The following is a 24,844-nucleotide window of genomic DNA, read 5'->3' on the forward strand; positions in this document are numbered from 1 at the left end:
ATAGCATTCATATTCTCAGCTTCATACTATGAAAACATCACTCCAATAAGCCTCTTTTTTTTTTTTTTTTCAGGACAAGAAGAAGCCAACAAAAAAAAGCACAAACATACTAATGGTTGTGTCTTAGGTCTGTGGAAGGGAAACAATTGTTTTGTAAAGTGGATCAGGCCAAGTCTTGGCACTTGGCCAAAAAGCAGTCCTTGACTTATGTAATTTGGTGTTAAAAATGTAGCCCAGTTGCAAGAAGCTGGTTTTACCTTCACAGGGATGGCAGAAGGCACATCTGTGACACTAAGGCCACTAGCCTGCTGAAATCCTTGAGGGTCTTAGAACAAGTAAAGATTATTTTTTTTTTCCTTGTGCTGAACAAATGTTAGTTTTGTCCCTAGTAACAAAATTGCTTTGGCTGAAAGCTCTGAGTTTGAAACAGACACCCGAACAAGAACATCAGGAGGAACGTTCTTTATAGGTAATGATAATCTCCCCATCTGTAGCCCTTTTTTATCCCAGAGATCTCTGTAGCTTTACAGTAAATTGGGGTGGGTTTTTTCTTCTCTTTGTTTTTATTTTTAAGATCGCACAATTTAATTATGTTGAAGCAGGAAGTATGCTTTATTTAAGTGATGTCAGGATTTTCTTGAACTGTTTCATGGGAAACATTCTTACTTCTTTTTCTCTGTTTATACTGAAGGTTTATGAAGCCAATGTAAACAGCAGAAATGAGTGTAAACACTAGGGACTAACTTTAGGAGATTTGAAATGAACACGGTTTGTCTTAATAAAATTAAGCAAATAGTTTATTATTTCTATATAACTCTATATATAGTTCAAAGATACTGAAGAAGTATGTTCTCTGTATTAAAGGAGCTTTGAGCTTTTTGAGGATCACCTCAAAAAATCAAGGATAGCATTATGTTGGTTTTCAGGCTATTCTTTATTAACTTCAGAAAGAGAACAACTGGGTTATTGCCTCATTAAATGTGCAGCCACACACATGGAAGTTGTGTTCTCTGTGCTGCAATCCAGCAGGATTGTTATGCAGTACAATATTCTTTGAACAATTATTGTCTCTTTCTCATGAGCTGTGCTTGGATTCTAACTGCCTCCTCCTCCGCTCACTGTAGATGTCCTCTGCTTCCTCTGAGTGTCCCATAATATTAATGGGAAAATTTCCATGATCCTAATATCAAAACTACTGGTTATAATTACTTGTGAAAAATGAGTGGGAAAAAAGAAGAATGTCACTCTGCCCGAAATAGTGTATCATCTTGCCCTGATCAACGCCAAAACAAATAATTTTGTTTCCTAACAAGCAAAGCATACATGAGAACGTTCAGATGATGGCTGTTGAATAAAAGTTTAGGAAGCAAGTTATACACTTTTAAGGGATTCCAATCTGGGCAATGTGATGAGAGCCTCTTAAAGCCAAAATACCCTCAGAATGCTGAAAAGTTTCTGCTCACCTTTTCCATCCTGAAAGAATGAAGGAGGGATTTTAAAGAAAAACTAATTGCAGGGATTAAAAAAAAAATGTAGATTATTTAAGTATAACTTAAAGTCTCTTACTCTCTCACGTATAAGTTGAAGTTTCACCAGGATTTAGAAGTAGAATAACACTGTAGTTCATAAAAGCAGCACTTGTCTCTGCTGCCCTCAGCTGACGTGCCTCCCCCTGCAGCGTGTGCGGGCTGAGCACCGGAGCAGCTCAGGTGGCCCAGGTAAATACACACCTGCCACCCCAACACTGACCCCAGCCAAAATCATGGAAATCAGTGCGGGGGCAAGCAACGGCAACCAACCCAGTATGCATATTACATCTTGCCGGACTAACTGGGTATGTCTTTAGGGTGCTGTCACCTTTCTTTTTGGGCTGCAGGTGTATAAGTAGATGCCTGGTAACAGCAGACAGGGGAAAACTGGGGTTACGCGCACCGGGGCAGTGAAAGCTCTGGACAGAACAGACGGTGGGCAGGCACCGGTCCGCCTGCCAGCGCGGGTACCCTTCTTACCCGGACAGCCTAATCCTCGGTGTTCCCCAGAGCGCTGCGCGGGAAGGGACGAGGCAGGAAATCCTCCTCTTTGGGAGACCTTGATCCCCCTTCCCTGCGGAACGCGGGAGCGGCCCCGGCCCGCGCCGGACTACAGCTCCCAGCGGGCCTTGCGAGCCGCCGCCATGTCGCTCCCCGTCAGCGAACGGCGGGGGTTGCGTTGTTGGAAATAAAACCCTTTCTTGAATAAAACTCTCTCAGAGCGTGCTTTGAGCCTGCAGTGAGGCGGGCAGCCGAAATAGTTCATCATGCAGCCGAATTAGCCCTCATGATCTCATTGGATGCCCTTTGCCAGACGGTGCTTGGCAGCAGGCCAGGGGTCTCCTCTCCCAAGCCACTGTCTCCCAGAGGAGCTGTAAAAGCGCTTTTATTTCCTGGAGGCAACGTAGTGTCCTGGGAATGTCCTCAAAATACATGGTGGGTCAGCTCATCTCCTAGTTCAGCAGTATTCAACAAGCCCAACTGCTGGTATATCTCACCACTCACCCCCTTCCCCTTGGCACTTGGGATGTTTGTCCCAAACACTGCGCCCAATATTGCTCCACTGTCTGGAGCAGAATGACTTCCCCTTGGAGCACACTTGCTGCATACGATTGAGGACCTGCAGTTCAAGCTTTGCTAAATCTCATATATCTGCTACTTGTTTATGTGCTATACAGGGCAGGTACAACTCATCATGGGCATTGCATGTACATACAAACACCACTTTCCTCTTTTCCTTTTTTTTTTTTTTTAAGTTTTGCACAGCTGTTTGGCAGCCCTCACTATGAAAAACTCAGTACCTTTGAAAATTCCACATTCTGCATTTTATCTAGAAGTGGGCATTGCTTGGTTAGCAATATCCCAGGGCGAGTTTTTCTTAAACATACCAGCAGTTTCTCCTCTCTGGGTGGATCTTATTTAAGCACAGCCCACATACAGGTTTTTAAAAGTCATGCCAGAGGAGGGGCTTTGTTGGGAGATCTGGCAAGGCAAGGGCTCTGCTGGCAAGGATCATCTACAGCCAGGTGTCTCAGGGAGATAAGGACAGATGCTCATGTGCACCCATCTGAGTGTGGGGAGAGGGTAGGCAGGGAACAACTGGATCTCAAATACTATGGTAGAGAGCTGTATATAAGTGTTAGGAAACTCAAATAAGAAATTTAAGTCAAAAGGCTTGAGGAGTAGCTTGGGTGGGAGTCATGAAAGGGGGCTGGGGTAAAGTAGGAGAGGCTGAGATGAGACGAATGGCAAGTGGAGACCAGTGGGGAGGAAGAAAGAGGGGAATCTAGGAGGCAGTGTGGAAATATGTAAGGCTGTTTGTCTCTTAAGACCAGGTTGGAGGCAGGAACACAAGCACAAGTTGGTAGTTCTCCTTCCCTTGTTTTGTTGTTGTTTTCCCACATTTTTTAAAGCATGGCAGTCCCTTCAAAGCCGTGTCCAACAACATTTGCTTTATCTTAAAAAAAAAAAAAAGAGAATTTCAGTGACACTTTCTGCAATTGACATTGAATCCACACATTTTTGGAGCCTGTTTGTTAACCTTAGCAGCAGTGGGCTCTGAACAATTTCAGGAACACTTTCTTAATTTTCTCTCACTCTTTTCCATCAATTGGTTTCTCTCACACGACTCTGTCTTAGCAGTAAGTTTGCAGGTTTTTCCCATTACTCCCACTATAAAAACATGTAAGTTTTGAATAAAAAGAAATTGAGTACTTGGTCCACCCTATCCCAGGGAGTATTCACCCTCTCAGAGTCTTGTTTTCTGGGCAATCCCTCTCACTTTTTACCTTCAGAAACCTTCTGGTAATACTCTAGCAGCTCCCTGTTCTTTCCCAAGGCATTCCTGCCAGTTTCCAGTCTTGTTATCAGCCTCAGTGACTGGAAAAAAAAAAAAAAAAAAAAAAAAAAAAGATGATTTAAACTTCTCTTCCCCTTAGCATTGGACTACTGTATGCTCAATTGCATGCTTGCCTTTCTCTGTTTAGAGTAATCCATCTCCTGAACAGCTTTTACAGAAAGGCAACTTCAAAAATGCTAAGTAATCACAAATTAACTGGTCTTTCTACCAAGCTGGCTAAACCTAGGCCTCTCAGCTCTGTTGCAGTCTCGTGTAAATCAGAAACACAGAACTGGCATCAAAACTGTAACAGCCTGAGAGAGTATCTAATAACTAACATCCTCTGGGAAACAGCAGTGTTGCCCTGGCTGAGTCCCTTCCAAGCATCGGTGCACTGGCAAGAAAGCTGCGCATTGCTTTTATTTCCACTATTTGCACGCTCATGGAATCTGAAACTGAACATTGGAATGATAAATCAAATTTTAGCCATAAGCGCGCTTGTAGCAAGCGTAGGAAGACCCCGTCTCAAATCTTCGTTTGCGAAGCCTAGCCATGATGATTTACTTGAAGAAAGAACAATGAAAGAACAGTGGAGAGGAAAATAAACCTTGGAGGAGGTTACAATATACACATAGCTCACTTGGGAGTAGGGGCTGTTCTTTGCTGAGCAGAGAACGCGGGAAACAGGGTAAGGGCTGGGAATGTCTGGTGAGGGGCAGCAGTAGCAGAGAGGACAGCCGTTCTCCTCGGGGTGCACCCGGCCCCGCAGGGGGCTCAGGCCCAGCGCTAGGCCCTGCTCCCGGGGTACCGCCAGCACGGCCGGCAAAACCGCGCCCGGGCGCTCTCACCTCCCCTGCCCGGGCTCCCCGGGCCCAGGGCAGGCGGCCGCCCTCTCGCTCGGAGGGACCCGTCCCCCCGCCGCCGCCCCTCCCGCGGCCTGCCCCGGCTGCCCGTGCCGCGCACCTCGCGGAACCAGCGGCGTGGGCACGGGCGGGCACCTCATCCTCGCCGTGGCCAACACCGACCACGGCTCCGCCGCGGAGGGCAGGGGAAGCAGGGCACAGCACCCGGAGCACTCCCTCCCGCCCGCCCGCCCCCGCCGGAGGAGCCGGGGGCGGGGCCACGCCGGCCGCGCCACCTCCCCGCCGGAGCGGGCGGGGCTCTTCTCCTTTGCGCCATGATGAACAAATGACCTCGCGGGGAATGAAATTTAAGTTCCACCGGGGAGAGAGAGTTCTCTGCTTCGAGCCCGACCCCACCAAAGCCAAAGTGCTCTATGATGCCAAGGTGACCGGCCGCGCGTGCCCCTGTCCCCCTCCCGCCCGTCCCCCTCGTCCCCGGGCGCGCGGGGCGGGGCCGGCGCGCGGCCCGCCCGCTCCCGTTACGGCTCCCGCGCTCCCGTTACCGCTCCCGCCGGGCGCTGCGCGCGCTCCCGGGGGGAGGGGGAGGCGGCGCGGGAGGGAGGTGGCTGCGGGCCCGGCCGGGCGTTCGGAGGCGGCTCCGCCAGCAGCAGCACTTGTTGCGGGAAACGGGCGCTGGCCCGGGGAGTGGGGAAAGCGGAGAGGCCGCGGGGCGGGTCCGCCCGCCGGCACGGGGCAGAGAGGCGAAGCGAGGCGGTGCCGTCGCCGCCGGGCCTCTCCTCCCTCGTCATCGCTCCCTGCGGGCGGCTCAGGCCGGTCCCCTGGCGAGACTCGGCTCTGTCCCTCTGCACTCGGAGCCCCGAGGGTGAGGGGAGCGTGTAGCAGCCGTGTAGGAGCCTCTGGGCCTTTCCCAGAGCGCTGGGGAGCAGAGGCGGCTGACAGGCGACGGGGCCCGGGCCCTCGGGGCCTGGCTGTCGCGACAGGTAGACAGCGGAGCCGCCCAGGGTTTCTGGGAGTGTCGGAAGCGCTTCCCTCCCTCCTGTTCTCGGCTGAACACCTGCAAAGTAATTCTGAAATCTTGTTTTCATCCCCGCAGTTTCGTAGTGTAGCTAGATTTATTCCCCCTCCCGCTTTCCCACGCTTGCTGCCCTTCTGCCTTTCAGAAGGGTTTAAGTGGCACCGCTGGTGCAGAGAGTATAAGGAAATAGGATAGCCAGCGGTGCGCGGTGGATCGTAAGTGCTGGAGTAGGAGGTGACTGATTCAGTAAGACCTGACCTTAAGGGTAGTGATAGTAATTACAGAGCTTTATGTAGATACAGGATTATTTTGCAGTCCTGAATCATCTGTGCCCAACTTGCAAACAGAGGTTTTTGTTTTGTGTTTTGTGTTTGTTTGTTTGGGGTTTGTTTGTTTGTTTAGTTTGTTAAACGGATGAAAAGGGAAGTACTGCAACTGAATTCTTGACCAAATCAATAGTTTTTGCTGGAAGTTTGCTAGTTGTGTAGGTCTGTGTTTCTCAAACGTCTTTGATTAGAAACACCACCATCCTGTAATATTTTGGGCTGCCCTTTTGTTTGTACACATATTCCTATGTTCTGACAACCCCAACAGCTTTAGTTGCTATCCATAGAGGCATCCTGAGTGCAAAACTGTGTAGTGCCTTTTCTTCTTTACTTTCAAATCCCCTAAATAGCATAACTGTTCTTGAATCCATCCATAGTTCTTAAAGTCTGGACTCCAAAATTAAACATCACACATGATTTTAAATTAAAACATCACTGTAACCTAACTGCTGATACATGATCTATTGAGAGCCACTCAAGTGCAGGCAGCACAATTCCTTTGTTATTACTATTACCAATGCTTTTGTTAATGATCCATCTGATCCATCTTTTCCTTCTGAGGTGCAGGCTCTTTCAGACTGGCCCATTTCACATGCATGAAACAAGAAAGAAAACAAAGGCTCAGATATTCACAAAACCTTATAATGTTTTGTGGCTGAGATTCTGTGATGTTCAACAGGGCAGCATTTCTGTGGTTTATGTATAGAGAAGTGTTTTCTCCTGCTTTAGGGGCTTGAGATAGCACAGAGGAGAAAACATTAGTAGCCCAAATCTTCATATCCATATTGTGCTACTGCATTGTTTGACATTGCTCTTTCTCTGTCTTGAAAGCATGGGATGTTTGAGGACAGGACAAAGATGGTGAGCAGCCCCCAACATTAAAAGTACTCAACAAGATAGCTTGTTTTTCTGACAATTTAGTATAATCCCTATCTTCTGCTCGTGTCAGTGTTAACTGGCAAAATAAGTCTGTCTAATTTAATTTTCTTTTTTGTGCATAAACTCTCTAAAATACTGGAAGTCTTTTCTCTCACACTTTTTAATACATACTATTCAATATTTGTTTCAGATTGTTGATATTGTTGTTGGAAAAGATGAGAAAGGCAGAAAGATTCCAGAATATCTGATTCATTTTAATGGTTGGAATAGAAGGTAGGAAACTGTATGTCTTGTTTCAGTGTTTCCATTTCTTCTATTTTATTCTGTAAAGACAGGCACCTGTCTTTGCACTGAATATCAAAGGACTAATGTTTTCAGGAGTATTTTTGGTTTTGTAAATGCCTTTAGTATACTTGCTCATGTTGACATATTGATCTGTATCCATAAATTTCAGTGCATCAGTTTGATAGCCATGAGTTTAAACTTCATGGGATATCTGTCTGCGACATATACTTGTGGCTCCTAGGTTTCCATTAATAAAAGTTTATGCTTTGTTAAATCTAGACCTGGATTGTTTGGTTTTCAAGGCCAATACATGAGTGCAGTGTCTGACTGTGATCTGTTACAAATGCTCTTGCATGTGAAGTCAAAGCTTGAGAGGTTTTAGACAGCAACATGAGAGTTGAAACCACATGAATGCAGAAGAATGCAAACCTTGTGATACAGATGTTGCTTCTGAATGACATTAAAAGAGTGCTTTGTAAATTTAAGGTATATTAATTCATTAATAATCATGAGTAACATATATTCATAGTAATTGTTAATTTTCTTTCGACTTAGCTGGGATAGATGGGCAGCTGAAGATCATGTTCTTCGTGACACAGACGAAAACCGCAGATTACAGCGTAAATTGGCTCGGAAGGCTGTGGCTCGCATGTAAGAAATCCTTTTGGCCTCAGAATGAATTGAGAGATTCATTTTCAGATTCACACGGATACAAGTCTACAAGTGAGCTTGGCCTTAGGTCATGCTGTAGATGGTAGATATGTACTTAGTACAGTCAGAGCATTCTTCTCATATTCAGGTAGATACCTATGTATTGTTCTTAAGCACAACTCTAAAAGACTAACACTAATAACTGTGTTATTCTTAACTATTGTGCAAAATGTACTTGCAAAATAACTTAGGAAAACCTGAAGTTTTTTTCAATCAAAAGCAATAATCTAATATTGGTTGACCATGTCTTGAGGATCTACTTGAGAATATGAATATGAGGTACTGTGCAGATATTAAGGTGTCCTCTCTCAAATAAGCACTGCCCAAATTATTTCAGCATTATTTAATAAAAATAACTCAAACATACATTTCCTGTGCATTTGCATATAGTTGAAATAGCTAGGGTAAACAAACTGAATATTAGCCAAATTTCAGTGAACCATTTTATGTTCTGTAGGAGAAGAAAGGGAAGAAAGAAGAGACGTTGCAGGTTGCCTGGTGTTGACTCTGTGTTAAAAAGCCTTCCTGCTGAAGAAAATGATGAGAGCAGTGAAAACTGTGAGCTCGTTTTCATCCTTTAGTAACTAGTGGGATGCCTTTAACTTCTTGACCTGGGAGAGCAGAGCATGCTGTAACTTCCTATTAGGATGATGTGAGAGTATCATAGTGCTGTGTGGAATACATAGAGGCAGTTATATAAAGAAGGAGGCAATAAGATTATTTTTTTCCCTAGTCTACCTGGCACAAAGGTCTGTTTCTCATCAGCTGACTGGCTGATTTTCACTTTCAAGACAGATCTTTAATTTCCTGTAGTTTTCTTTGTAACTAGAAAGCCAACAGGAACACTGGCACTTAACTGATGTTCTGGAAACTATCACTACACTACTTTTGATTGAATGATTAATATGTTAATCCCCTGTTCAGAATTAAAGTCTAATGAAAATTGAAGAGGTACCTGGGTGTTCAGAAATCTAGGAAGGCTTTAAAAGTGAGCGTTCTTAGAGAGGATACAAGAATACTTCCTATAAACTCATCTTACATAGTTAAGACATTTATAGCATGCTGTAAATAATACTTGTGTGTTTAATTCAATTAGAATTATTCATCCTCATTAAATATAACAAGCTAGTTGTGGTTTTTTGGTGGCTTGGTGTTATGTTCTTTTTTTTTTTCTTGCATTGAGACCTGAAATTGTTTGGTCGTAACCTCTGCAATGTAATCATGTGAAATAAATATGTGAAATCTCTTTTATGCAGCTATAAGTAGTTCTTCTTCTGATGACAGTGATGAAGGAACAGATGAAGAAATAAAAAGCGAAGAAAGTGACATAGACGAGAGGACAGAAATGGTATATTCATGAGCTCCCTAAGTTAATAGAATTTAAACATCTGTACTTGAAAATCTGGAAAAATTGAAGTAGATGAAATATGGGCCACAACTGGTAATTTAGTTGAAATTAAAACAATAATAATTTTCTTACTCCTGATCTCTACTGTTGTTGAGATTTTGAAAATTATACAGTATGTCATATTCTTGTAGAATTATTTGATATTTATCTAAAAATACAAATTCTTTTCTCCTCTTCCTACCCGTAAGTCTTATATGGAGAAGATGTAGCAGACTAGATTTTCCAGTTCTGTGGGTGCTGTAAAAATTTACTGATCTGTACCAGTTGGACAATTCCTAATAGCAGCAAGATATTTGTTGTGTATTCTACTGTGACACAGGCATGTCAGCCCTGGTCTTAAATTAAGACGTAGAGGACTGACTTAAAAAACCCCCACATTTATTTTTCTACAGTTGTTTTGAAGGTGTGTGGAATATAACTAGTACAGTGAGGGTGATCTGAAGCAGCAAAACCTAAGAAATTTCTGGTTTGGTTTCTTTGTGGGATTTTTTGGTGGGTTTTTTTGGTGTTGTTTTTTGTTTGTTTGTTTGTTAAATACTTAAGAGAATGCTAAATTTTAAAAAAGTTTTAGGAAATGAATTTGCAAATGCTTTCAAAACCAGTATTGTTAAATACCTTACAGTAAGGCTATTATCCACTTAAATATTTATTCCATAAATAATACAATTTTATCTTTGTATGAGAAAAATTGATTGTTATATTGCATCCTGACTACTGAAGTTCTTTTTTCACTAATATTCATAAGCATGAACAATATATTGTTTCTTGAACTGGTCTGTTGTAGAAAGAAGAACAAGACACTCATACAAAAAGGGATATGGAAGAAAGAGCAATAAGCATAGAAATTCCTGAAGTCTTGAAAAAGAAGCTTGAGGAAGACTGTTATTATATTAATAGAAGAAAAAGGGTATGAAATAAAAGTTGTGAAATGAATGTGCATGGGAGGGTGAGGAAGATATCAAAAGTAGTTTTTGTGTATACAAGTTCTGGGGTTTTTTATTTCATGGTAAAGGTGAGCTTAGACAGTATAAGGAAGAATACCAAGAATGTAGCAGACTTCCCTATAGCTAAAACACTGACTTGTCATATTTAAGTGTAGTGTTTCAGTACCCAACTGTATATTAGAATGCAGATTGTTTTTAAAACTGGAAATGCATCAAGCTTGTTAACCTTACCATGTTTTTTGTTTCTCCAGATGTTTATAAAGATTTGATCAAAAATGCACTTTAAGGGTTGAAATTAATCAGTCCTGAAATAGCTTCATGCACTAGACATTTAGTGAATTAGCTGGTCCATTACAAGCTCCTGTTTTAATTTGGTATGCTTACTAACTGTTTTTATAAGACATTATTTTATTGTTTCTTTTTAGCTAGTGAAGCTTCCTTGTCAGACAAATATAATAACCATCCTGGAGTCATATGTGAAACATTTTGCTATTAATGCCGCTTTTTCAGCCAATGAAAGGTCTCGGCACCATCAGATGACTCCACATGCTAATATGAATCTTCATTATGTGCCACCAGAGAAGAAGTAAGTAATATTTAGTCCAGTGCTATTGTGGCAAGAAGAATGAGCTTGCATCCTCTGTTCTGTTGTATGGCTGTTCGCTTTTTTGAGCTTATACCATGATGTCTATTTACAAGGCTCAAGATATTTGACAGATACCTGTAGTACAGTAACACTGACTGTTTATCAGTGAGATTCCCTATATTCTGAAAAGTCATTATGCAAAAGTACCAATATCTTGTTTTGTCATGTAAGTTTTTGTAAATATTGTGACTCGTTTGGAAGAATGTCTTACTGTTGTCAATGTGAAAAATTTGATATCTGATACGAGAATATCCTGCTTAAATAAAACTGAACAAGTTCAAGTTTTATAAAGGATAAAAAATTAATACAAGCACTTCTAAAGAACTCCAAGTGCAGATTGGGGTTCTTTTTTCAGTTGACATATGGTCTTAAATCCTAAAGTCAATATGCAGGGAAACTGTGTGTAGTAACACCAGTCCGGTTTATTAAAATTGATTGTGTCTTAGTTTCTGTTTTCTCAGCTGAGCTCTATATTCTTTCACCATGCAACAAATGAATTAACCCTCCATGTTTGCAGTGTGGTGTTTTTTGTTTGGTAGTTTTTTTTTCTCATGTTCAAGATTCTTGGTATTAGATGAGACTGCTTCTTTATGTAAGTCTGCAATCTTGTATTTTATGTAAGAGTGATCTTGCCTTGTGTTACGATGTTCTATTTCAGTGGTGTGTAATTACAGTATTCCTTGAAATATTTTGGTCTATATGAGTGTCTGTGTTTATGTTGATGTCATTCATTCTTTGATAGATTAATGATACTTTTCCTTTGTAGTATGATCTCCCAAACAAAAAGGTTAGATGAAATATCAGAAATATGAACAGAAGGTTGTACACATTATAATTTTTAAAGGTGTATGTCTAAGTAACTTCTCCAAATGTGTATTCATTTAGAAGGAGACGTTCAGCTGACAATTTTATTATATTGCCCTTACTGCTCTAACACTGAAGGTTATTGACCTTCTTGGATCTAATAGAATTTCTGCACATGATAGTCCCCCAACCCAATTTAAATATAGTGTTTAAAAAAACAAAGGCAGTAGTTTTAGCAGGTGGTATGAAATGGTAATAGGTTTGGAATTTCTGACATGGGTCATTTTGACAGAATCAAATTTCCATTACTCTACACATATATGCACTTGAAACATGAGAGGGGAATACCTTCAGAGAGGTGAGAGGAGTTGCAGGTGGGCTGCATTTGGTGTTCTTTGTTCTGCTGTAACAGCACAAGTACTCCCCACCTAATGTTGTGAGTCTTTTACACAAGCCAAAAACTGAAATTCCTGGTAACCTCTAAATGTAGTGCTTTGATTACTGGGTCAGACCATTGGATGCTGACGTCCAATGGAAATTTACCTGGTTTTGTTGGTTCACTGGATATCTCTTAAGCACAGCCTTAACTGCATCTTAGCAGCTATAGGTCAAATTCGTCATTTTAGACTGAGATTCAGTCTGTTGAGTACTTCCTTTTTCTGTGCCTCTTTTTTCAGCCTAGTAAACTTGGAAAAACAAAATAATGCTACATTAAAAACATCTGACTAACTTTATTTATTCTACAATAGATTTCATTAATCCAGTAACACAACAGAAGAATTGTGTGGGTTTTTTGAGGTTATGAAGCAGACTTTTTAAAAATTTGTAACTCTTAAGTTAATGAGAGCAATCACTGTCTTTTTAAATATGCTTTTAATCACTTGTTACTTAGTGATTAAATCAACGTATTGTAGTTATGCTATTAATGGTCCATATTAAAGGGCAGTTTTGTACAACTACGCTGGAAAATTTTGACATGCAACTTTGAAATTTAATGTTCTTTTTCCCCTCTAGTGTTGAGTTATGTAAAGAGATGGTGGATGGGCTGAGAATAACCTTTGACTTCACACTTCCATTAATTTTGCTCTATCCTTATGAACAAGCTCAGTTTAAGAAGGTGACCTCATCAAAGTTCTTTCTTCCTATCAAAGAAAACTCAACAAATACTAACAGGTAGGTTGGATATAAGGAGTTTAATGCTGCTTATCTCCTCAGTAAAATGTGAGAGAATGTCGTATTTGTGGGTTTTAACTTCTGTTTGAAAACAAGTATCCTTCTGGAAAATAGTATTTAATAGAAGGCCTCATCACTTTAATAGTTATTGGGAGGAGACTGTCTTATCTGAATAAGTGTTTAACAAGATGTATGAAACTGGAAGAATTTCTTTTTTGGGGGGAACACTGATCTCTTCAACTCTGTAAAGCTGCCTTAATTTCCTAGAAGTCAAGAGGAACTTTCCCCAAGTCCTCCTCTGCTGAATCCGCCCACACCTCAGTCAACCGACAGCCAGCCCACCACAGGGGAGCCGGCCACGCCGAAGAGGCGGAAAGCTGAGCCTGAAATCCTGCAGTCGCTGAGACGTTCCACTCGCCACAGCTCCAACTGCGACAGGCTGTCGGAGAGCAGCGCTTCCCCGCAGCCCAAGAGACGGCATCTTGAGACCCCGGCTTCTATGCCAAAGCTCTTCTTGCACCTGGAAAAAAGTAGATTTTGCTCTTCAAATTGTTGGTCTAAACGAAGTGTAAAGTTCTGTTCGTTTTTTAATGCTGTGTGGACTGTGAGTTGTGTGATTGAAGTGGGAATTAATTACTTTTTGTATCAATTATTTATCTCTGAAGCCTTATTACCAAAGAGAGAAATATAAAGCAATATTCTCAGTACTTTGGGACTGTATTTTTCCACAGAATTCAATGAGCTGCATTTCTGAGAGCCTATTTTTGATAACCTTTATTGAATTTCAGTGTTTAAGACTTCAAACATTTTAGCAGCAGGCCTTAGTTGAGTTTTAATGGCTTATAGTTTCATGAAACAAGTAATAAAATTTATTTCTGATTTAATTTATCTTGTTTTTCTTCTTTCTTTTTGAAGAAACCCCTGTCCATAGTGGGTCATCTTCACCAATAACTTTGACTCCTAGCAAAGAAGGGAGTACGGTTTTTACTGGCTTTGAAGGTAGAAGAAACAATGAACTGAATGAGGTAACAGATTTTAATGTTACTACCCTAGATTGCATAATTAAGGGGTTTGTGGACCTCAGAGTAGGGCTATGAAAAAAAAAAATTGTTGGTATTACTTTGCATTTGAAAGTCCATACAGACTAAATTATTTATGATGCTATAAAGATTTAATAACCAATGTTTTCATGTTTTATGTTTAGGTTTTGTCGTGGAAATTGATGCCAGAAAATTATCCACCAAGTGATCAACCGCCACCTCCTTCGTATATCTATGGATCTCAACATTTGCTGCGGATGTTTGGTAAACTGATGACAAACTCTCTGCTCCATCAAAGTTGCCTTTTTTTTTTTTCTAGTGCTCATACCTATATGACTTTTCTGTTTGCTTCATCACATTTAGTTTTATTCTTGGCTAAATGTACAATTTAATCTCTTTAGAACTCTTAGGCTATTCATAGATTTGGTTATCTTTTACTGGCTCTATAAGCCTTCATTTAAGAAAAGCAAAGCAGCGTTACTTCCAGTACACTATCAGACATAATTAAACCAAGAAACATTCACTTTCTCAGCATGTTCCTATTTAGTAAGGCTTTGAAAGATCACTGAGTAGCTTGCAAGGAGAAGGGGAGTCTGGGGGGAGAATAAATTTTTATATTTTTTTTTTATACTGTATAAAAGTAATTAAAAGTTGCTTTTAAAAGAAGAGATGTAAACATTATTTCTTTTATTTACAGTAAAGCTACCAGAAATATTGGGGAAGATGTGCTTTCCTGACAAAAACCTAAAGGCTTTAGTAAAACACTTTGAAATGTTTCTGAGGTAATGTGACACAATGTAACACAGCAGCGTTTCTGTTGTTACATAGATCGAAATGTTGTGGAATGACAAAGGGGGTTTAAAATAAGATGTTAGTTTTCCTTTGCTACAAGAATAATATTAAATTAATAAAAAATTTTAACAATGACTACTTGAGTAAAGATTAATGTAAGATTTTTCCATTCTGTAACTCAAATTGAAGGGAACCTGAATTTCCTGCTTGGAGTTTTGAGAAATACAGTGACAGAGAACTGAAGTGGGAAAGTTTGTTACTATATATAGAATGACAAGTCTTGCTTAAGAACCATGTTTATGAAGAAATTCAAAGTCTACATTGTTATTTTTTGAGAGCATAATGTTGAGAGTTTTGACTTTCATTGACATAAGCAAGGGGAGAAAACTTGTGCTTTAAAACATGTTTTTAATATGGTTGATTTTTTTAAAAGAAATATCTGTCTGAATTGAGCTTTGAACATCAAGGTTTCTCTGTGATGTAGTGCAGTGGTTTTTAGAGATACCCAAACTCTATCTGAACACACAAGCTCCACAGCTGGAGTCAGTAAGCTCATACCTGCTCCATAATCAGCTTTACTTTTACCAGGTGCTGTACGTAGAGTCTGTGCATGACAGTGAGGTGATAGATACCGGTGTGCTGTGCAGCATCAATACAGTGGGAAATAAAATTGCCGAGAAAGTTTTGCAAATAGTAAACATTTGGAACAAATGTGGAAATTGTAACTTAATTTTTGGTTGATGACTTTAGTAGCCACGCATGGAAAAGTAACATAATATTACTGTAGTGTAAATAAAAGTCCTGTTAGAAATCAGGAAGATGAAAACTTTAATATGCTTTTATTTAAATTGTTTATCGAAAATAAGATGTCTCAAATGTCAGAGTTTCTACAATACAAAATTTTTCTCTGGAAGCATTTAGTTGTTAAGTTTTGCATCTCTCCTTTGTCAGATCCTTGTTGGCATTCGAAGTACCTTAAGGTCAAGCAAGACAAAAGTAGGCCCCGTTGTTGGAAACCTGTTTTTCCTTGGAGTGAATATTTCTTAGGGAACTTAACTCACTGTGGATCAGATCAGTTTTTATCAGACCTTTGCCTGTTCAGATTCTTCTGTGTTGACCAAAGCAGATCTCTGGTTTTAGCATCCTTAATTCAGTGTTTTCATACCCATTCTATGAGTGAGCTGTACTGGAATAGAATAGAGGAAAGGAGAAACATGTCCCCTACTCCCTATACAAGTAGGGAGGTGGCTAAACTGAAAGTTCTAGTTGTAGTATCCATATCTGTCTTATTTTTCTGTCTTACTATCTCATATTCATCTCTTAATAGAAATAAATCACATAGCATTTTTAGGTGAGATAGAACTGTGCTTTTGAAGCAAATCTCTTGGCAGTTCCCACTTACTGGGCTTTGTGTTATGTTGTGGAGTGCTCTGAGTACACAAGCTGTATTCCTTGCAGAAAACACTTAACAGAAGTGTGCTTCAGTCCCCCAGACTAGGCTACAACTAAACCAAAATGAGCCCCTCAAGGCAAGCATATCTGCTATAACAAAATATTTGAGGGCTCTTTGTTTTTTCAAGTGCTTTCTTTTTTGACAGTGCCAGAAAAGCTTCCAAGTTACAGTTACTTCTATAGGCAGCATTTGGTCTTAAGTACCTTTGTCATAAATACTCTTCTTGGTCTAGTTTCCTTATCAGTTATGCTGTGTATTCAAATAAGTAGCACAGAAACCATGCAGTTTATTAGATTTTATTTTTCCTCAGCACATATTCATGGTGTTTTAACACATCTTTCATTTGGGTATATATTTCTTTGTCGCATGTGTTGTTGAAAGTGGTCAAACAACTACATTTTCTAGAAACCTGTTCATGCTTGATTTTTATCACAGAAATAATTCTGCATTATCTGTTTCTAATTACAAGAGAAAAGTTGAGGTTTAGGTGATATCTTGTATTAGTTCTTCAGTTTTCAGGTTCTGTCTTTGTCTTTTTGGGAATGAAAGAATGAATGGATGTTTATTATAAATACTTTATATAAGTTCTATTCTGGCTTACTTTTTGAAGGGTAAGAACTGCCCTACAAGATCTGTATGCATTAGATGATAACAGCCAGTTTACTTAATTCTTTTTTAGTGAATTGCTCTTGAGTGACAAGCTGAAGTACTCTCCATTTCTTTATTTTTCTAATAGACAAAGGATTGATATTCTGTTTGCATTAATAAAACTACTTCTGAATCTTCTTTGAAGTCTAGGTAGAGTAGTCCAAGCAAAAGCAGTTTATATGTTTTTAAATAAAACTTCCCTGTAGTAGACGACTGATTTAGTTCTTGCATTGATACTGATTTAATTTTGAATTATGATTTTATGGCTAAAATGTACAGTTTCATTTAACATTTATCTATTTAACATTTATACTATTAATCTCATGTGGACTGAGAAACTGAGACTTATTTAATATAATACTTTGTCAGGAAGCTTTTATTGGATTTACTCAGTACTTGATAGATGCATTAAATTTTCTTTGAAATGCTACATACATAATATTTTCCAGTCATGCCCTCAGACTGCTGCTAGACAAGATTGTTCTCAGTTTCCCAGACAACCTATATTTTTGAGGAATGTATGAAATGCATCTTTTTGACTTTCTTGTTAAGTAGAAGCTGTACCCTTTGTGCTTAGTGCAGCTTTCTACAAGTGTGCATAATGAAAATTTCTTCATGGAGAACATGAAAGTTGATTTTTCAATTATAGAATTTGTAGAAGAAAATCAGTTTCTCAAGTACAAAACTTAGAGTCTTAAATGGTTTAGTTTGGAAATAATTTGTAGTGCTTGCAGTCTGAAATAGACTTTAATGACAAAGTCACCAGTTGGTTTTATTGAATTTCATATATAGCTTGAGTTCAGTCTTCAGGAGCAAGCCGTCAAAGGTCACACAGTAACTGGTACTTGCTTACTGGTATTCCAATAGTGAAGGACTCCTGATTAAATCTTCCTGCCTGTTAATGGTTTTTGAGTAGAGAAGGTATTATCTTTTAACCAGTTCCATTATTTTAGCCGTTTTTTAAATAAAATGCTCTATGTGCTGTATTTTATGACTTCTCTGTACTGTGTGGTGCCTGGCATGGCACCAGAGGCTGCTTCAGTGATGAGAAATGATAGGCAAGAAGGTGTTGGTTTCTGGCTTACTGTTTCCATTGATTTGAACGCAGCCTTGACTTGGAAAACTGTTTTGGGATCAGAGAGGTCACTTCTCGGAACTGTTGACCAACAGGAGCTATTTAAAAATTAAGAGTACAAAGCATGTCAGTTTTTACAATAGCAAGACCCATCTTCACTGAGCTAATTTCAGGATTGTATTGTAGCAAAAAAGAAAACCCAAGTGTACAGCACTTCAGAAAGACATAGGTATTTTGACTTTCCTGAAATGGAGAAGAGTAAGTGATGAAACATTTCTAAAATATTGCTTCTAATACGTATTTTTTAGATGAAGTCAACATGTATTCTTTCAGATTATGGAGAACTAGTTTCTTGATGGTCTTCAGCTTTGTTAAAGCCCCACAGGTATTTCAAACTCAGTATTTCCTGTAAGCTTAGATCTCTTTTCTTTTTCCCTGATGCTTTACAATCTGCTTGTATCTATTGTGCCATTCTGCTCCATGGGTAGAAAAGTATTTTGATAGTGTTTAGCACTTTCTGAGAAGTAAGCCAGATCAGAATGTGAGTGAATTAGAGAACTGTAATAATAAAATGTATTACAGATAGCAAAAACTGTAATAATAAAATGTATAGAAAGATAACAAGTTGTTTCAAGTAACCTTAAGAAACAGAACTCTGGTTTTACTCATAGAATCACAGAATCATAGAATCCGACGGGTTGGTTGATGATCTCTTGGATCTGAGATCTTAAAGTTCAACCCTTGATCCACTACCACCACACCAAGTTTCATGTCCAGCCTCTTCTTAAAATACCTCCAGGGATGGAGAATCCACCACGTCCCTGGGCAGCCCATTCCAATGCTGCACGCATTTTGAGTGTAGTAATTGTACAAGTGCAGTGGTGAATTATCACCACTAGTCTGTGCTAATGTACAATTAATGAGAGGTTATTAGTGTCTGAGAATGAGAAAATGAAGCATTGCACATGGGGAATAGAATAGAAAACATCTTTACTTAGGTCAAGTTGCTTTGTGACAGAATTCCTGCTCATTGTGATTCACTGTGGCTTAATAAAGTTGCAAGATGATAACTAAGTAATTATGCCAGTGTTTCTTACATTGATTATTAAATGATTCATATTATTGAACATATTGGGGATTTTTGGCCTCAATTTTTGGGATTAACCAGTTACTTGGAAGAAAGTATCTGTGCAACATAGCAGTTATGATATACTAGAAAACTTTATGAAATTGGACCTTACATGTGAGAAAATCAAGTTTTTGAGCATAAATTGAGGTGTTGGTTTAGGGGGCACAAACATATAAAGGAACTTTTTTTAAAAAGTTTTGAAACACTTTGAAGTAATTCTGTTTGCCAAGTGCCTTATTTTAGGGCATTACTACCATTTATTTGGGCTTTGCTGTATTCATTGAATGGGTAGAAAGGTAATTGCCATTTTGGGTCCTCTCAAACTTTTGGCACCTTGATGTTGAATGCTTTTTAGTCAATGAGTATCTGGTATGATACAGGTTCTTAATTTCAGAGGACTTTTATTTGCTTGGTCTGCAGAATATGCTCATCTGTGCTTATTGTTCTTGACTAAAGTTTGGTTACTTTGCCAAAAATACTTGCTGAAACTTACCATGTGGATTGCTTCTCTTCCTTCTGCTTATCAAATCATGAGTGTTTGGGTACTTGAATGAGCATATTGCTGGTCAGTGGCTGAGATTTGGATCATGCGTCTGAATTGAGAGGTTACCCAAAATACTTTAAATGTGTTAAAGCAGCTTTTTTAGAATGCAGCTCTAGGGATCTGCGCTGGCCTTACCACAGATGGGTCTTCATCCTCAAGAGAAACCAAGGACTGCTGTCTTGAGCTCTTGTAGGGCTGTTTTCCCAAAAATGGTACTAGAAGTTACCACTTTTCATGTCCACTCATCCTGATTACTGGAAATGCTGTGTTGGCAGCTTGGCATCTTCAGAGTTCTCTGGGCTCTCCCTTAAAAGGCCAAGGGCAGTGGGGTTATGATGGAGTTTGTGTTGGTGATCTTTTGCTCTGAACAACCTTCCACATGGAGATGGGCCTATAAATCGGGGAGATAACTTCTTAATCTGTAAATGACATTTCTTTTGATGAGGTGACTCAGAGTTAGGATCCATAATCCTCTCTTAGCAAATTCCTTTAGATAGATCATTATGGTTGCTTTTCAAACAGCATCTATCTCAGGCCATTGATCTCTTCAAAGCATTTGCTTACCTTCTCGAACTCTGTAGCAGAAGTGTTTAAGATGTCAACTTCCTGGGAGCTTTTCCTTTGAACTCTGTGTTCTTACACCTTAATGGCTGAGGTTGTGTTTCTAAAAATTAAGATTTTCCTTTCTTTGTCATTTTCATGCTTTTTGGGCTGTCCCTGAAGTTTATTTATGTCATGGTAGCTGATGTTAAGTAGAAATTTTTTTCTTCATGCAGAGACTGTTTTGGTGATAAGTTGTGTTGACACTGTCAAGACAAGGCCCTTTTTGTTACCAGATTATGCTCTTAAAGCTCATATTAATTCAGTGACTCTTGTTGATAAATGTTCCTGACGTGTCAAATGGCCTTCTAATGTGGATAGTGGTAATTCTGTGCCCCTTTTTGGTAGATCTGCCTGTATAACTCAAAGTCAAGTGGTAGTATATTTGTGAGGCTATTGCTGAGAGTCACCTGAGGTAAGCTTGCTTACAGGCTGCCACGCTTGAAGATCAGAACATACGAATTCTTCAAGCTAAGTTACCCACATGTCTGTTTCCCTTGTCTCCATCCCCTCTAGTCCTTTGAGAAGTGTTGCCTCTACCTGTGGTAGGGAGGGAAATAGCTGCCTTGTTCCATGTTACACCTGTGTTCTAAGCATGAATGTAAAGTATGAGTTTTCTTTTTGAAGATGCTCATGATGAAAAAAGTGTGTGGACTCTGCATCTCAGAACCTGGTTACTCAAAGCAGTTTCATACATCAACTCTGTAGATGTATGCATATGAGCTCTATAAAAAGTATAAAAATGTAAAAGGCAATAATGCAACAAGTGACTGAATTGATCAGCTTTGTGAGTTAAAAGTAACGAAACAGTTTCTGAGCAACTCAATAGCAATGTGCTTTCTGGTCTATAGCTGAACATGGGTTCTGCCTGCTAAGTACAGCTCCCTCTGTCTTTCAATCTTGGCTCGTGGCTTAGAGGTACCAGTGTAGTTGATCTTGGAGCTATTTTAGCTTGTCCAAGAGCAAAGCAGTAGTGAAATATCCACTAGCTAAGAGTCTTAGGAGACTCCTAATATTTCTGTGCCAGTTTTCTGCACTGTGATGTAGTTTGAATAGAAAACAGCTTCAGAAGGGCCCTGCTCTTTGTGTACAGATATACAGGGGATTGGGACGGAAGCTGACCATGTGTGTGTTTCAGCAGTTTTGTCCCACTTCCCTGCAGAAAACAATTCGTTTGCTAGCTCTGGGGTATTTTGCTTTTCACAACTGTTCCATGGAGAACAGGGAGATGTACATTTGACTGCGTGCATTCTGCCTGCCTTTTTTTTTTTTTTTTTTTTTTGAGCTGTAACTGTGGCACAGCATCTCAGTTAACATTTCTCATTTCTACCAGCTGTCACTTCAGTATGCACCAAGCTGGTATGTATGACTGATCTTAAGCAAAAGTCAGGAAATTTATAAGAGAAAATGAGCCTGTTTCCCATTTACTTGCCGTTAGAATTCTTGGAACTGTCAGCTAACCAATGTCCCCTCTGAAGGTTCCTTTGTTTCAGTGTTCTTTTAAAACGTTCCCTAGTATGATCCAGCTCTTAGTACTCTGTTTTATTGAGTGTTATCCAAAGACACTAAGACTTTCATCAGCCCCTGTAATCAGTTGGAGTCATCAACATGTGTTAACGCAGAATTATTAATTAAATTCCACTTGTAGGTCATCTTAATCTTGTGTCTAAGCATGTTAGATGCAACTCTGTTAAGTTTTAGGCCTTACCATACTCACTTCGCACCAACCCCTCATATCACAGAAAATTATTGGTAACTAAAGTCAGAGGTCATAGCAGCTGCTGATTCAGGTATTTTATTAGCTTCTAAATTGTTCTCATTTCAGTACTCTTTTGTAGTGGTTTGAAACATTTTACATCAGAAACCATTCTAGGCCCCCCTGTATACTGTTAATTACAGAGCTCCTATGAAACAAGCAGGTGGGGAGGAAGTTGACAACATGCCATCTGAGTTAATGATGACACGCTGAAGGATTGATTTCTTCTAAAAAAGTTTGTTTCTCACTGCTTTTTCTAGAATTAGTAGGATGTAAGTAGTTATTCCTCCAGTTTAGCACTTGTTTGATACTCATGTTTAAGTACAAGGATTAGGGGTGTGTGGGGAAAAACCAACCATTTTTCGCTTGTTCTGTCACCATTTTCTGTGAGTTCTGAGCAATTAATATACTCCTTATTAAATTTAAATTGGTTTATATAGAGAATCGTGCCTATATTCTTTGATGCTTTTACTCTGTTAAGATCAAAGAATATGCCTAATTCAGGCAGTGTAGCAGTGAGTGAGGTTGGAGAAACACTGTAGGTTTTATGGCATTCATATGTACACTTTTTTTAATTTGAACTTTCTGTGTCCAGAGTATTGATTCTGCAAAACTGATATTTCTAGCTTCCAGTAGTGAAGTCATCACCCTAGCCACTGTGTCTTGAGAAAACACAGATCCTGCAAATGACATTGTTTCTTGTTGTTTCTGCTGCTTCCTAGTCTTAACTCAGAGAACCTGAAGCTAACAGTTGCCGTGTTTATTGATGCTGATCTTTAATATCCAGGTGTTTTTGAAGGTCTGTGTTTTTTTTTTTTTCCAGAAGCACAGCTTCACTGTAGTCTTGAGTTTAGAACTGTTTTGCCCTTTTGCCCCTACTTATATACCCAGTGTCTTTGATTACAAAGGAAAGAGCAGAAAGCTTAGTCATTTTAGCTGTTTGTTAGTGGTGTTAGTGGCAACACTGGTTATTCTCATTTTCAGTCCTGAACAAGGAAACAGTTGCATATTAGAAGAGCAGGAAGACATCATAAAATATCAGGTGCTTGGCTGTTTGAATAATATTTTAAGACCATCTTGCAGAAATATGATATTAAGGAACTGGATTTGCAAAGGATGTGTTTTGTCTTTGAGAGCCATATTTAAATCGGATAGTCATGAAAGATAGAGATCCTAAATGCACAGGCACATGAAACATATGAAATCATAGCTTTACTTACCTTAAAAGATACAGTTTGACTTAATGGTTCCTGGCCATTTGTATAAGATACTAACATGATAACTGAAAATACTGGTTTAGACACAAATGAAAATTGTATACCGAGCAAGAATTTACAGCAGTTGCAGAAATATATCTTTTTTTTCCTTCTGTGATAGTTCTTGGGATTCTTTTTTGAGTGTAGTTTCAGCTTTTGGATTTTTTTTTAATTGAGCTGGAGCAATTTTTTTTAATGCTGTTTGGATTTCAGAGTGATGGGGAAGGCTGTTTATCACTGTGTAAAACTTGTAAAAAATAGGGCAAGTCTTTTTTATGCCAAATTTCAAAGTGTAATAATTCTTAATTCCCAGGCTGTGGTTTTGCTGAGCTTAAAAATTAATTTGAAAATAGCGTTTCTCTTAAATGTTTCATGTTCCGTTCTTTTTTTTTTTTTGGTGTACTTTCTTCTCAGGTTTTTAGCAGAATACCATGATGATTTCTTCCCAGAATCTGCTTATGTAGCTGCATGTGAAGCCTACTACAGTACTAAAAATCCTCGGGCAATCTACTGAAGTTATTAATAAGGATTAAATCCTACTATACATAGACCATGACAATGCTGTTCTGCTACGTGGCTACAAGATGAAGATGAAAAGGGAATTATAACAACTTCTGGAGTTGAAGAAATTGGAAAGTATCTTTCATGATGGTTGGATTACTTAGGAATGGAGAACTACTTTTCAGAAATGTGTGTAGACAGCATTTTGAGTCACTTAGACGATTGGATATAAATCTGATTCCAGATGAATGAAGAAGCCTTGTTCTGACTTCTAATGCATAGGACTTCACAGGACTAATAAAGAGGAAAGGAGGCAAAAGCAGAGACATTAGCAACAGGACATCTTCATGAAGATAGATCATCATGCTGTGTTTCATTTTAGCTCAGCCTCTCCCGCCTGTGAAATAAGACTTGACTATATATTTACATGAAGAGAACATTTAACTGGTGTCTTATGAATTGTTTTTCTCATAAATTACACTTCATTTTGTGGAACTGTCATGATAGAAAGGATTGCTTAATGTAAAGGTGGCTTTGCTATTTGGCTAGCGTGACATCTGCCTCAAGAATGACTTTGTTGCTTGAATGAAAGATGTGTTGCTTACTTGCATTTTGCAAGGGTGAATATAGCCCTTTCATGGTAAGACTGCCAGAGTTCCAAGCAGACCATACGTTACCAGGAATTCAGCATTTACCTGGCAGTAAATGATTTCCAGAGCCATTATGAAAGAACTGTTTTTCTACAAGTAAGTGGAGAAGTCAATAAAGTCATCGCAGTTTAACTGGCAAACACTTCTTTTCTTAATAAAGTTCACAGTGGCTGCTGTGTAAATGTGTGATTTTGACTGTCTAAAACATCTTGATTTTGCTTAATTAGTATTTTTGAGGGTGCTAAGTGTGCGGATAATGAGAAGTGGGAGCACTGACAACATACAGAGAGAAGCCTTTTCTGTATCATTGGGTGTTCTTCTGCAGACTTGAAGGCTGTCTCTTTAGACAATTTTAGACACTTTGGCTCTGGAAATAACAATTCAGTGAGAACTGAGTTCCTAGAAATCTGACAACACATTCAGTAGAAATTAATTGAAACATAATTCTTGCCATCAAAAGCTCATCCATGACTTAGAAT

At 39.3% G+C, this 24,844-nt stretch overlaps 1 protein-coding gene and 1 long non-coding RNA gene across 5 annotated transcripts; one reads left to right on the plus strand and one right to left on the minus strand.

The window, feature by feature from the left end:
• Positions 1-782: 782 nt before the first annotated feature.
• On the minus strand, positions 783-4,936 carry LOC126648653 (uncharacterized). Of its 2 annotated transcripts, none has more exons than XR_007630871.1 (3): positions 4,831-4,936; positions 3,818-3,908; positions 783-3,486 (listed from the first exon to the last, which is right to left on the minus strand). It is a non-coding gene; the product is annotated as an uncharacterized LOC126648653 (long non-coding RNA). The 2 variants fall into 2 exon arrangements; XR_007630872.1 differs by lacking the exon at positions 4,831-4,936 and adding an exon at positions 4,508-4,687.
• A 73-nt stretch (positions 4,937-5,009) lies between these two features.
• Positions 5,010-24,547, plus strand: MSL3 (MSL complex subunit 3). Of its 3 annotated transcripts, none has more exons than XM_050331922.1 (13): positions 5,010-5,154; positions 7,141-7,223; positions 7,791-7,886; positions 8,404-8,504; positions 9,203-9,294; positions 10,139-10,261; positions 10,724-10,884; positions 12,763-12,921; positions 13,189-13,451; positions 13,837-13,946; positions 14,126-14,225; positions 14,659-14,743; positions 23,629-24,547. In XM_050331922.1, exons 1-13 carry the CDS (start codon positions 5,056-5,058, stop codon positions 23,726-23,728), a joined length of 1,572 nt encoding a protein of 523 aa, XP_050187879.1. In that variant the 5' UTR covers positions 5,010-5,055; the 3' UTR covers positions 23,729-24,547. The 3 variants fall into 3 exon arrangements, 2 of the variants coding, with proteins under 2 accessions (XP_050187879.1, XP_050187880.1); XM_050331923.1 differs by having other exon boundaries at positions 13,192-13,451; XR_007630867.1 differs by lacking the exons at positions 14,659-14,743; positions 23,629-24,547 and having other exon boundaries at positions 13,189-13,489.
• The last annotated feature ends 297 nt before the right edge of the window (positions 24,548-24,844 follow it).

Source organism: Myiozetetes cayanensis, unplaced genomic scaffold (assembly GCF_022539395.1).
Source record: "Myiozetetes cayanensis isolate MyiCay16 unplaced genomic scaffold, myiCay2020 scf5-8, whole genome shotgun sequence".
Lineage (NCBI taxonomy): Eukaryota > Metazoa > Chordata > Aves > Passeriformes > Tyrannidae > Myiozetetes > Myiozetetes cayanensis.